Source organism: Malaclemys terrapin, chromosome 4, assembly GCF_027887155.1.
Source record: "Malaclemys terrapin pileata isolate rMalTer1 chromosome 4, rMalTer1.hap1, whole genome shotgun sequence".
Classification (NCBI taxonomy): domain Eukaryota; kingdom Metazoa; phylum Chordata; order Testudines; family Emydidae; genus Malaclemys; species Malaclemys terrapin.
The window spans coordinates 83884179-83898858 of record NC_071508.1 but is presented as its reverse complement, the minus strand read 5'-3'; the positions used below and the strand labels follow the sequence as shown (position 1 = coordinate 83898858).

Here is a 14680-nt window from a genome sequence, read left to right as displayed (position 1 = left end):
TCAAATCACAACTCTTTCCAAGCTATCCTAATGCTTAAATGAGATCAGTGGCTGAATGAGGAACAGATGGCTAAATTAAATCCAGGGATGACACGTGATGCTAATGGGTAGAGGGAGATACTCTGAAGCACCAGTCAAAACTGTTCCCTCATCCTCAAAAGAGGGTGTCTGTCCCACCATCATTAAAATGGTATGCAACCAATAAGTCCTCCTGGACTCTTTTTAACTTTAGACACCAAGTAACAACAGCAGCAAAAACACTTTCTTCCACCTTTGGCTTGCCAGACGATTACATCTCATCCTGTCAGACACAGACTGGGCGATGGTGATCCATGCATTTGTGACTTCTAGGTTTAATTACTGTAATACAAAGTGTGACGGGTCCCCCAAAGAACTTGCGAATAAATCCATAGTCACTAACGAGAGACTCCTCGTCACAGTAGAAATTAGAGGCAGCAATGACTGCAGCAGTGGGGCAGTGGTGTATGGCCCCGTTAGGGCTCCTCTGCTGCTTCTAAATGTGGAGGAAACTGGAGGTATCCTCTGCTACAGGGGCGCCAAAGCTCAAGTGCCACTTCCCTCTTCAGGAGGAAGGAAAAAATAGGAGGAAAAAAAGAAGGCACTCTGAGGATTTGCCTGGGAGTACTGTTGGCAGCAGAGTGGCAGGGAGAGAGGCCGACCTGGGGCTCTCATGCCCTCCCCCTCCCATGTCCTCCCAACCTCCTACTTGCCGGTGATGAGTGACTTACCAGACTATGTTTTTTTCCACTCAGAACGGTCTTACTTTTTGCCAGGTGGCCGTTTGCTCCACCCTCCTGTTGCCCTGGTCCCTCAGTCACTCTGTTGTCAGCTTCAATCTCCTTGCCCTCTATGCTCCTCTCCATCCTTTCCTCTCTCCTTCCTCTCCCATCTCACTTTCCCTCCTCAACGTCTCCCATCCACTCCCTTCCTCCTATTAACTCACTCCCACCTGCCTTCCCTTCATTCCATACTTCCTAAAATAGGTTTAAAAAAACAAAAGCTATAGCATAAATACTGAAAAGTAAATTTGATTTTTAAAACCATTTCCCTTGCAATAATGTGTTATCAGTAACACAGATTAGGTATTTTATCTCTGGTGTCTCTATGGCTACCAAGCTCCCTATTTGTTGCTTTACGTATCTTCAGTTCTTTTAAAAAGGTTATTTGAAACAAGAGAGGATGTCTCCATTGTGGTCTGCTGTAAAAGTACTTTATAAGCACACTGCCAAAAACTGCCGTTGCTCAAAGGAGGATGATGCTGAGTCAGTACAGTAATGACTGAGTGCATAAAACTTCCTTCAATGTCAACACATCCTCACTCACATGACTTATGTAGGACATTATTTATGAACTAATTTCTATAGCTGAAGATTACCTAGTGGTATAGCAGCCTCTCAAAAGCTACATGAAGCAATCAAATCTTATTACTAAACCAAAGTCAATGTCATTTTTTATAAACAGGCAAAAGCCCCCATTTCCTTCTGACTCCTCTTGTGCTTGGCTCAGCATAGCATAGGAATTAAGTTCCCCAAGTAATATTTATATTTTCCAGTTCACCTTTTGTCCTCTTTTCAAAGGGACATTTATTATTTACCACTCTCAAGAGACTGACAACTCTGAAGCAAAGCAGTTTGAAGAGAGAAAGACTACTTCAGATTCAGAAAATCCTTTAGTGTGTAATTGCCATTAAAAGAAACATTGGTTAAACGGATGACAGAGCTCCTGCAGCCCTGGGGGACGCCAGACTGCACATGTTAACATGTTTAAGTGGACTGTATAAGACGTGCACTCTTTTGCAAAGGAAAACTGGGAAATGTGAATGGGAACACTAAGAAAGAATTGTCCTGGCAGTGACAGCAAAAGGGAAAGTGCAATGCATCAATTTCCCTCTATTCCACTACCACCAGGCTGCTGGAACACCAGCTGCTACTGCATTATTAAATAGAAATCCATTAAAAGAGAACATCAGCTGGCTAGTCAAAAGTTATTCCGAGACATGTATATAAATCTTTTACGAGCACATTGCCTGGAACTACTCAATCTTTTTACTGTGGTTCACACCAATATGCCCAGGGTTAAAAAAAACAACAACCAGGAGCAGTAAAATATTTTCACAGCTGCTCTAATTTTTTTTTAATTATTTTAAATGAATATAGGTCTCCTCGTGATGGTGTCAGGCTGTGACTATCAGGAACTTTCAGTATACTTTCGACTTTTCAACTTGGTGCTCCTGTGCTATTCATAAGCTTTTTGGAATGTATGGGAGTAGCTTGTGCTTAAGCTGTGTTTCCTAGAAAATCCAGCATTTGATAGCTCACCCATACAAAATAAATTTTATAAGCAGAATGACTTTGCAATCTTGTGTATAGAGTTTCCAGATCTAGTTGCATATCTTTGGACTTCATGTCTCCTAGTATACCTACCATTGGGGACACACTGGTTTTTCATCCTGTGTTTTTTTTTTAAGGGGTCATGATTTCAATGTTTCTATTTACATATTACACATGTAATAACAGAACTGAAATGTCATATGATTAAACACTCCAAACAAGATGTAGCATGATGACATTATGTACCACATCATAATGAGATCTCTATCCCAGTCATGCATGTACAGGTCAGAAGAATATAAGAATGCTCTTACTGGATCAGACCAATGATGCATGTAGCCTGACAGAGGCCGGTGCCAGATGCTTCAGAGGGAATGAACAGAACAGTGCAATTACAGAGTGATCCATCCTCTGTTGTCCAGTCCCAGCTTCTGGCAGTCAGAGGTTTAGGGACATCCAGGGCATGGGGTTGCATCCCTGACCATCTTGGCTATTAGTCTTTGATAGACTGATCCTGAATGAACTTATCTAATTCTTTTTTGAACGCAGTTACACCTTTGGCCTTAACAAAATCCCTTGGTAATGAGTTCCACAGGTTGACTTTGCATTGTGTGAAGAGTACGTCCTTTTGTTTGTTTTAAACCTGTTGCCTATTAATTTCATTGGGTAATCCCTAGTTGTGTTATGTGAAGGAGTAAACAACACTTCCTTATTCACTTTCTTCATACTATTAATAATTTTACTGACCTCTATCATATCCCCCCTTAATTGTCTCTTTTCCAAGCTGAACAGTCCCCCTCTTTTTAATTCCTCCTCACATGGAAGCTGTTCCATACCCCTAATCATTTTTGTTGCCCTTCTCTGTACCTTTTCCAGATCTAATGTATCTTTTTTGAGATGGCGCGACCAGAACTGCATGCAGTTTTTAAGGTGTGGGCATACCAGGGATTTGTACAGTGACATTATGATATTTTCTGTCTTACTATCTATCCCCTTCTTAATTGTTCCTATTATTGTTAGTTTTTTGATTGCTGATGCACATTGAGCAGATATTTTCAGAGAACTATCTATAATGACTCTAAGTTCTTTTTCTTGAATGGTAACAGCTAATTTAGACCCCATCATTTTCTATGTAATGTTTGGATTATGTTTTCCAATGTGCATTACTTTGTATTTATCGACATTGAATTTCATCTGCCATTTTCTTGCCTAGTCATCGAGTTTTGTGAGATCCCTTTGTAACTCTTCACTGTCTTCTTTGGACTTAACTATCCTGAATAATTTTATATTGTCTGCAATCTTTTCCACCTCACTGTTTACCCCTTTTTTCCAGATCATTTATGAATTTGTTGAACAGCACTGGTCTCAGTACAGATCCTTGTGGGACCCAGCTATTCACCACTCTCGATTCTGAGAACTGAACATTTATTCATACCCTTTGTTTCCTAGCTTTTAACTAATTACTGATAGAGAGGATCTTCTCTATTATTCCATGACAGCTTACTTTGCTTAAGAGCCTTTGGTGAGGGACCTTGTCAAAGGCCTTTTGAAAATCCAAGTACACTATATTCACTGGATCACCCTTGTCCCCCACCAAGAATTGTAACAGGTCGGTGAGGCATGATTTCCCTTTACTAAAGCAGTGTTGGCTCTTTCCCCCAACAAATCGTGTTCATTTGTGTTTTTGATAAGTCCATTTTTCACTATAGATTCAACCAAATTGCCTAGTACTGAAGTTAGGCTTATTGGCCTGTAATTGCCAGGATCACCTCTGCAGCCTTTTTAAAAAACTGGTGTTACATTAGCTATCCTCAAGTCATCTGGTATAGAGGATAATTTAAGTGACAGTTTATATACCAGAATTAGGGCATGGCTATACTTGCAGATGTAGAGCACTTTGAGTTAAACCAGCCTTCGTAGAGTGCAGCAGGGAAAGTGCTGTAGTCTGTCCATACTGACAGCTGACAGCGCACTGGCATGGCCACATTAGCAGCTCTTGCAATGGCCACAGAGAGCAGTGCATCGTGGTAGCTATCCCAGCATGCAAGTGGCTGCAACGTGCTTTTCAAATGGAGGGGTGGGGTGGGGTTGAGTGTGACAGGGAGTGTGTTGTGTGTATGTGGGCGGAGAGAGAGTGGGTTTTTGGGGGGCTGAGAGCATGTGAGCATACTGTCTTGTAAGTTCAGACAGCAGCAGACCTCCCCCCCCGCCCCGCCTCTCTCTCTCTCTCTCACACAGCATTCCACAGTAATGGTTGCTTTGTCTCGGAACAGATAAGCAGCCGGCTGTCAAACGGAGATTTCAAAGGGCATATCCAAAACAATGACAAGAGTGGTCACTTAACTTAAGGGGATTATGGGACATTTCCAGAGGCTGATCAGAGCGCAGTAATGCAACACCTCATTCACACTGACGCTGGGGCGCTCCAGCGGGGGCGCATCAAATGTTATTCTACTCACCGAGGTGGAGTACCAGGAGCGCTCTAGCTGTGGAGTCAGAGCGCTCAACGTACCCTGCCAGTGTGGACGGGTAGTGAGCTAGTGCACCGGGGCTCCTTTAATGCGCTGTAACTCACAAGTGTAGCCAAGCCCTTAGTAGTTCTGTAATTTCTTATTTGAGTTCCTTCAGAACTCTTGTGTGAAGACCATCTTGTTCTGGTGACTTATTACTGTTTAATGTATTGATTTGTTCAAAAACCTCCTATATCAACACCTTAGTCTGGGACAGTTCCTCAGATGTGTCACCTAAAAAGACTGGCTGGGGTGTGGGATTCTCCCTCACGTCCTCTGCAGTGAATACTAAATCAAATAATTCATTTAGCTTCTCTGCAAGGGCCTTGTCTTCCTTGACTGCTCCTTTACCACCTTGACCATCAGTGGCCCCACTGATTGTTTGTCAGGTTTCCTGCTTCAGATGTACTTAAAAAAAATGTTGCTATTTTGTATATCTTTTGCTAGTTGCTTTTAAAATTCTTTTTTGGCCTGCTTAAATATATTATTATTCTTGACTTGCCAGAGTTCATGTTCCTTTCTATTTTCCTCAGTAGGATTTGACTTCCAATTTTTAAAAGATGCCTTTTTGCCTCTAACCGCCTCTCTTACTCGGTTTACCTATTGTGGCATATTTTTTTGGTCCTCTTACGTTTTTTTTTATTTGGAGTATACATTTAATTTGAGCCTCTATTATGGTATTTTTAAAAAGTTTCCATGCAGCTTGTAGGCATTTAGGTCCTGTGACTGTTCCTTTTAATTTCTCTTTAATTAGCTTCCTCGTTTTTGTGTAGTTCCCCTTTATGAAGTTAAATGCTTCTGTGGTGGGCTTCTTTCGTATTTCTCACCCTCCACATGAATGTTAAATTTAATTACATTGTGGTCGCTACCGAGCAGTTTAGCTACATTCACCTTAGGTTAGGGTTAGGTCTCCTCACCCTTCCCCACACACTTGTCCACTTGCTGATCTTTACAATTAAATGCAAGCTCCAGGCATGAGATCGGTCCCAAGAGGAAAAAGTAACATGTTGTCCACTGATTGGATCCAATTGCTGTATCTGCTGGATTCCAACACACTGAGCACACCAGATATCTGGCAAGTAGTGCATAGTTTTAATGCAAAGTACAGTGTGCCTCACTTTCACGTTACATACACCACAAAAATAAAATATATGATTTGTTTAAAGTGTGCTTATATTCTGAAATATGACTGTATATATATTCTAATGTATTCTCTCTTAGTGATTCTAGATCAAATATGTTTAATGTACAAGTCAAAAAGATAATTTTTCTAACTATCTGCACCACAAACTGCTCCTGGGATCTGAGAATCCTGCTGGGCTCTTTCCACCTCTGAAACCATCACTGGGAATAAAGATTAGTAATTCTGCAAGCTGAATTTAGCTGACAGTTTTCGATGGTGTGTAAAGCAAAATAGAATCCAGTTTGCTCTTCTATAGCTGTATTAACTGCAGGGTTAACAGGAGTAAAACATTTTTCCTCATTGTGATGGGGCAGATAGGTCCCGTTGACAGGGTTAATGAGGGCCTGTGGACCTAGTTAGCCCTGCCCCTCATTTCACCTGCAGCAATGTTAGGCATGAAGAGGGGAAGTTAAAAAGAGATCTACCCTATTTCAGCCCTGCCCAGCCTCCTGATGTGAGAGAAGGCTGTCTGCAGCTCAGAGACTGCAGAGGAGCTCCTGTTAGAAGGGATGAACAAACCCTGTGAGATCACGGGAACCATGGATTGTTTGAAGGCAAATCCTGAAAAGAAGGGTAGGGTCCCACCGAACCTTCATTGGATGACTGAGTTTTAAGTTGTGATTTTCTGTTCCTTTTTTCTTTTAAACCATAAACTAAGGGTAAGATTGAAATGTGCCTCTAAAGAGGGATAACTACTTAACAGAAAGAGACGATACAAGCACACCATGTATTTGCTAGTCATTCTAGTATACATGTTTTCAGGGTTTCTGAGATTTTCTGTTTTATAAAAGTTATTGATAAATATTTTAGATACCACAATTTCACCTCCTAGAACCCTTGGAGTGCCACACTTAATGTATACTCAGTGTCCAATTTTTTGAATGGCGCCCACACAGCTGTGAGAATTCTCTGGAAATGAAGATATACATAATTCTATGGAATTCAAACCATGTCAAACAGCTGTCAATTTGCTTTTTTTATGTCAAATGTCCAAAACGATCTGTTAAAAATCTAGGGGGGAAATGTCTCTAAATTACAAATATTCTTTTTTTTTTAAAGCAGGAGGAAGGAAATCCACCCATCTTGCAAATTTTTAAAATCACAGATGAAACAGCAATCATTACTTTTGCAACCTTCCTCCCCCAAAAGACACAACCCAAAACAAAAAATAACCTGGATCTACAGTAGCCTTTCATAATGCTAAGGCATAAAAGAGGAAGGAAACATACAGAGCTATCATTCTTTTTTCTCTATTTCTTCTTAGAACTGATTTTTCTTTTTCTTTCAGATATGTCAGATATTTAAAAGCAGAAATCTTAAATTCCTGTTATGTTCATGGACAAGACCAACTTATAAAGATTTTGTTTTTTAATTCCCAGTTATGGAATAGTAGATTTCTTTTTTTTTTACAAAATCTAGATGATGATAACAAATAAATAAATAATAAGCTTCAGCCCTCACAATCTTCCACGCGAGTATCTCAAAGTGCTTTTAAAGACAACTGTTTATATCCCACAACATCCTACGTGATAAAATAATGCTGTGCTCATTCCAGAAATTAATACTTTGAGGCACAGAAGTCAAGTGGTTTGCCTAAGGCCACTCAGCTAATCAGATGGAGAGCTGGCAACAGAACTCAGGAGACCCAACTACCCGTCTTCTGGTTTGACCACTAAACCAACTTTCTATGCAGAGTGTAATACGCTTAAGGTAGGTTAAATTTTCGGGGCACATGAAGAGAGGTCTTTAACCTGGAAGGTTACAAACTGTAATTGTAGAAAGAGTTAATTTTTGTAAATCCTTTTTTTTTAATCTGACACCTAATTTTTTTTCCTCATCTACCTCAGCATTTCTTAAAACACTTCAAGCTCAAAAGTGAAAATCATGGATATTTACCTTCCCATTATCTTTGTGTGTTGATTCTTTTCCCCTGTGAAATGTGTACCTGCACTATTAAATGCAGGTACATCACCCACAATGCGGTGATCAAAAGGTGGGCTGGTGACTCCAAAGAAAGAGGATAAAAGCCCAGGCAGGAACTGCACTATGATGCGGTCTCTATCATTTATCACACTATACATAGCTTAGACTCTAATGTCACTAAGAGAAATAGCATGGGGAAAAGAATTAAGAGGAAAATACCTATTAATACAGACTCTAACTGCTATTTTAGAAAGGTGAAAGCTGCTAATGTTTTCTCTTTTTTTCTTTTTGGATTGAATTTCATTGTCCTATTTTTTTTTCTATTCCTGCTGAAAAGTCGTATGAACCTTCCCTCATTCTTCTCTTTCCACACCACCAAAATATTATTCTAACTTGCTCTCCCACTTCCTAACTAAGAGGGGAGTCATGGTTCAAAAGTACATAAGGGAGGCAGCAATACTTACTGGCTCTGAGGATGTTCTCCTTGCTGCTGCACCTGGACTGGACCTGCAGAGAGAGCACAGACTCTATGAGCTACAGTAGATAAGAAGCACAGCAAGATGTGGCGATTTAATGGGCAAGCTCCTGGGATCTAGAATCAGAGGCTCTACATATTTGACACCTTAACAATTTTATATAGTGTGTATATATAGGATACATATAATCAAGCAGAAAGTTATTGGTTGACAGTCTGAATCTGATATAAGCAATTAAAAAACACAAACAAACCAGCCTAAAGGACAGATTTTTAGGTTAAGAAATGAATATACAGCTTTCAAAGATACATATTAAACTTCAATTTTACATTAAATTCCAAGTTCATTGTATATAATTGTGACCACATTGATCCTGAACCTAAGTCCTTGTGTTTTATGTGCAGACCAGAATAATAATATGCCTGTATTAATATAATCTGCTTGAAGACTTGATTATTGCTGCTTTCAGTGGAGTCGCTGAGGTTTCTTAGAGAGAAATTCAAAATGCGAACAAGTTAGAATGTGGTGATTGTGAAAACATTTAGCAATTCTGCTTCACAGCTGCACAAACATCTTCTGGCTGGAGACAGATGAATTTGTTCAGCTGTTTAAGTCTAGTTTAGAAAAGAACTATGCCTAATATGCTTTTTATAGTGTAGATCTACTTTGAAAAGTGATTGTGTAAAAATAGCATCTTCTTACTCAATATATCTACTCCTTGTGGGCCCGATTCCCACTGTGTTACTCCAGTTTTGGGTGTAATATTGAAGTAACAGTGGTGAATCATGTCTGAGTATTTAGAGTCATATCTGCTTGCTATGGAGACTAATAGAAGTTTCTGTTTTCAAATACTGTTAGCTCTGCAGAGCCAACACAATATAGGATATGTCTTCACTGCAGAGTTAACTCAAGTTATCTACACTCAAGTTAACTTTTCTCAGTCTTGCTTGAGTCAGAGCTGTCACACTGCAAAATAACACTTGAGCTGCACAGAATAATTGGATTAGTAGTTGATGAGTTGTCATAATTCGAGCTGTGGCCTATACACCGAGGCCAGCCAGCTGTTAAAAGTTTAAAAGCACATCAAACTTTAGTTCAAGGTTTTTGTGTGTGGATGGGACTCAAGTTAGAGGCAACACTAGTTATAACTAGTTATAACTCAAATTAATTTTGAAGGGAAGATAAGCCCTATGAAAGTGTGAGAAGTGTGAGCTGGATTCTTTTCCTTCATGTGCTTCTTCAACAGAATTGTTCATTAAGACTTCAAGTACAACGCCAATAAATTACACCTGTGTAAACCTATTTACAGCAATAGGGTTGCACAGGTGTCATTGAGGGCATATTTTCCTTGTAAAACCTCTTTTAGTGTTGAAGAAGGAAGGATAGGAAGGAAAGAGACCAGCTTACCTTTCAGATCTGAGGTTGAGTTTGTGGGGGTGGGAGCTAGAAAAATATCTGCCTGCAAACTGAGCACACATGATCAGGAAATTATTGATGAGTGATAAATGTGGAACCTCAAAGTGCCATTTTTCAGTCTCTTTTCAGACTAGAGCCATCTTTTAAGTCTGAAACTAATCCTTCCTTGTTTTCTAAACCTCTTTCTTTCATTCCACAGCAGCTTGCCCCAAACGCATATTCACACAATTTGGATACTACAGCGTAACACAGTCTACTCATTGTAATGAAAAAACTTATGACGGAAATGTTGCAACTTAGACTGGGTTATGGTTGTCCTTCCCTGAAAAAAATTGTTATGTTTAAAAATTAAAACCACCCTCCTCCCTGTCAAAAATACTACATAGGTAAACTGCAAAATGTCAGTGATGCCCTGATTTGGCCCAGAGTTGTTTTTCCATTTTTCAGGTACATGATAAAATAAAATCTCATTGGAAGAGGAAAATGTTTCTCTTTGAAGGGCAATTCTGGACCAAAAAGGAAGGTATAATGATATATGAGAGAGAGAGAGAGGGAGGGAGGGCTGGATGAGTGAGTGGGTCACAGTTGGGGAAAACCCAAAATGTGGTATGCAAAAGGAGAGATGGGCCTATCTGCATAGGATATTATTTAAAATTGAAGAGGCTCTGCTATTTCTCATTGAAAACCATATGGAAAGAGAGAACAAGGAATGGGCTTGTTGCAAAATAATCAAGAAATTCAGCAAACTTTGGAATGAAACCTAGTGAAACAACAACACAGTCCTAAAGAAAAAAAGAAACAAAAAAATCCACACAAACACTCAGAAACAATCTAATAAAACAAACTAAGTAAAAATATGATTCAAAGGACACAGATAAAAGCTACTGGGGAGAGGAAAAATGTTAGTGGACAAAGACAGTGCTAAAGAAGTAAAATGGAAGTCAAGAGAGAGTCTTCAACAAAGTGTGGGAACAGGAGCCCAAACCCATAACGCAAAGCAATGTTTGCGAATGGAAAGCAACTCCTTTGAGCAATAATAGTTACTCTCGAGTCGTAGCCTCTATTCCTCCTGAGTTCATCTTTAAGCCCTTCCAATCTATAGTGGAGCTAGTATATGAACAAAAACAAGAAATTTATAATGAACAGAGCAGCTGAGACTTGCAGATCTAATATACAAAAATGTGCTGACAGAGTACCACTCTTACAACGTCCAGATGACAATGGCAACAAAAGACAGCTGGCTTCAAACATAGCTTTTGGAGGTATTTTTTTATTCTGTGAGCACAGAGGACTTCAAATGACAAAGCTAAATTGTGCTTTACAGTGTCTCATGGTGACCTAATGTTTACACTTTATCACTCACCTGATTAGCAAAATATGCACTGTGGGAAATAATTTGCTTTCCACAAATTTTAAAAGCAGCTGTAGAAGAGGAATCCATAATTGTGAAAAAACACTCAACTAGACTTGATAATTTCCCATCCTATGCTCTCAGCTGCAAAATACAAACCCTGCTGCAACACAGCTGAAGGATTAATCAATTAGCCAATACTCCCATTTACTGTATATTTCACATTCATAGCCTGTCTTATTTTTTTAACATTGTTCCATTAAAAATGATTTTAAATTTTAAAAAATAGTAGTGTTTTCTAGCCCAACCATTTAACCTACTTTAGAGCTTTGTGTAAATTGTCTTTTTCATGTTTTATCATTTGTATATATTTTGTACCTGTGATATTTTTAAAATCTGTAGGTACATCAGGGTTACATAATTTTTAAAATCATATAACCCTGAAGTAAATATTCTGGTGTACCATCATACACCATATCATGACTTGCTGGGACAGATGGTTTTGGAACAATTGTAATTCTTCCCTCACTCACAGGCTGCTCCAGAGATGATAACCTGTGTCTGTCTCCCATATCACAGGAAGTCTTACTGTTTCTTCTGTCTACATTCCCTAGCTGCCAATATTTTTTGGCAGAGAAGCTCTGAATAAATTGGGATCTCATTCAATATCATTCCCCAGGGTGGCTCAGGAGGAAACAATCAGAAAGCAGAACATCCACATTCCACTGCCCTGACCTTTATGTCCATAGGATTTTATTATATTTAAATTATAATTGTATTGCCTTGTAATGCAGAGTAAGCCTTGTTCACGTGGGCATAAACACCAAACACTATGTGAAACAAAGCATTTTAAATTAAAATAAACAGAGGGAATGGTAAAAACAAGAAACCTGCTGACAATCTCTATCTATCACTCATGACTGGTCTGAGACATGAAATCACTTGTTGCAACAGATTGGATGTGTATAAATGTACATGATATGTTTTGCAGCAAATCATAGCATCTATAAGTGTATCTTTACAAGTAAAATAGAAAATGACATGAAGAAAAGCTCATGCTACAAGTGAAGTAAAAGTAAAATAAATAAAAGAGGAAAGAGAAGCCTTTACTACATGACCACAATCTTTAGGAATGGTTAGAGAAATTACTTACCTTTTATACGTCATAACAAGATTTAGCACAGAGTATTAAGTCTGCTCTTCATTATGGGAGGTACAGTTAAAAGCCATAGGTTATAGTAAAATGAATTGCTACACAAACATGAAGAGTTTCCAGCCAAATATGAAAAGCTAAGTCTTATGGGGGAACATTTCAACTGAGGTTTAATGCAACATGAAGAACAATTTGTAACAACATCAAAACACATGATTTTACCACCAGCAGTAGAAAGAACCCATTTCTCAAGAAAACACAGGACCATAGGAGGCTAACCCATAATCTAGTTACAGGAAAGCATATTCCATTATTAAGACAGCATGCAGAATGTGGAACCACCAGCAGAAACCCAACAGGGAAGGGAATGGGTTAGCCAAGCTGCAATGAAGGAAGCAGGACATGCAAAGCACAGCAGCAGTTACGAATTTGAGAACTGTCTTCATTTAACTTCCCTATAAATGTCAGACTCATTTAAGGAGTAAGGAAAAGATTCTTTTCAGTGTGTCCTACAAGTCATGGCTACAGTTTAGTGTGGAACTCTTATCATCTTCCCTGAGACTTCAACACTTGTGTAGAAACCAGCTGTATTCTGAGAGAGATTTGGTGCAGTATACTGTTGCTGCCTTTTCCCATCTGTTTCATGAAATAGGCAAAGTGGATAAATTGTATATAATCCACTCTTGGAATACAAAACCTCTAATACATTCAAATCGCTTTTCAGTATAAGACTGTCAGCAGCACATGAGTGGCAAGAAAAACCTTAGCACCAATCAAGCTTTAGTACATACACCTCTACCTCAATATAACACTACCCGATATAACACAAATTCGGATATAACGCGGTAAAGCAGTGCTCCGGGGGGGCGGGGCTGTGCACTCCGGTGGATCAAAGCAAGTTCAATATAACGCTGTTTCACCTATAAAGCGGTAAGATTTTTTGGCTCCCGAGGACAGCGTTATATCGAGGTAGAGGCGTACTACTGCTTTGCTGTTCAAATTCTGCTAACTTTCAAATTTTTCTCCTCATACTTCCCTACAGTTAGTAATTACATGATCTCAGTTCCACACAATTTACTGTGTGTGGATCTTTTGGATGATCCCTCCAATACTGAAGACCTGTCTACTTTCAATTGGTATTAAATATACCATTATCCTATTTTTAAAAGCAGAGGTATACTCTGGTACCCCTTGGCAAAAAAATTCTCCTTGACCCACAGTGAAATGTTTACTTATTTATAATTAAATAACATAAAATCACAGCATTTTATAAAAAACAACAATGAGTCTAGTGGCACCAAATATCCCAACACTATGTTATAACTTTGTAAACCATAATGTTTTGGACTACTATTGTAGGATATTATGCATAAGGTCACGGAGCATAAAGTCAAATTAAGAAAGTATCAGAGTAATATACTAGGATTTGATGGTTTTAGAAAATATTTTGTTTTTTATTTTAAACCTATTCAAAAGAACACAGAAAACTATAATTGTTTTGGTTGAACTAAAATAAAATATAAAATAATTTTGTCTAAATAGGTTATTCATACACATGGCAAATATATATATAAAACTGTAACATTTTGGTAACATTACATACTGCGGTCAAGAGATTCAAAAGCCTTGATATTCAGGAAAGCATCCCCATTCAGGAAAGTACTTAAGAATGTGCTTAACTTTCTTCCTTAATTGGAGCCAAAATCAGTACAAAACTAAAGAAAATCCTTTATCTGTATAATGGAAATACATTTAAAAGAGACAAAAGAAAAGTGACTTCACGGGAATATGGTTGGGGCAAATTTATTATTTTCTAACAAACCTTAAAAAGAAGAATATGCTCTTTTCCAAACACTATAAATTTCTAATAATAGATTAATCAATAGCTCTAATTTTTAATTTTAGATTTATTATCCTCAAAGGAGATTTAAATGACAAAAAGTTACAATCAGCTGGGTGTATCCCAAAATCAAAAAGATTTTAAGAATAAATTCTTTAGGATTCCAAGAAGGAGAAATTATTTTAGGATATTATTTTAACATTAAATGCTAGATTGGATAGAGCAGACACTAAACAAAACAGAGATACAAATCTTGATCATCTTTATAAACATATGATGACAGTTTTATCTGTTCTCATTTTATTCTTATCCACATAAACTTTATATGATGATAGATTTAATTTTGATCACTAACGCTGGCCTGGTCTACACTGGGGTGCGGGGGATTGATCTAAGTTACGCAACTTCAGCTATGTGAATAACGTAGCTGAAGTTGACGTACTTAGATCTACTTACCGCGGTGTCTTCACTGCGGTA

At 38.4% G+C, this 14680-nt stretch overlaps 1 protein-coding gene across 6 annotated transcripts in view; it reads right to left on the bottom strand.

The window, feature by feature from the left end:
- Positions 1–14680, bottom strand: part of GPHN (gephyrin) — a 453097-nt gene that overhangs the window by 86645 nt on the left and 351772 nt on the right. For all 6 annotated transcript variants that reach the window (XM_054026831.1, XM_054026833.1, XM_054026832.1 and 3 more), the window contains one exon: positions 8432–8474. In XM_054026831.1, coding sequence (XP_053882806.1) covers positions 8432–8474 — 43 coding nt within the window. The remainder of the gene's footprint in view (positions 1–8431; positions 8475–14680) is intronic.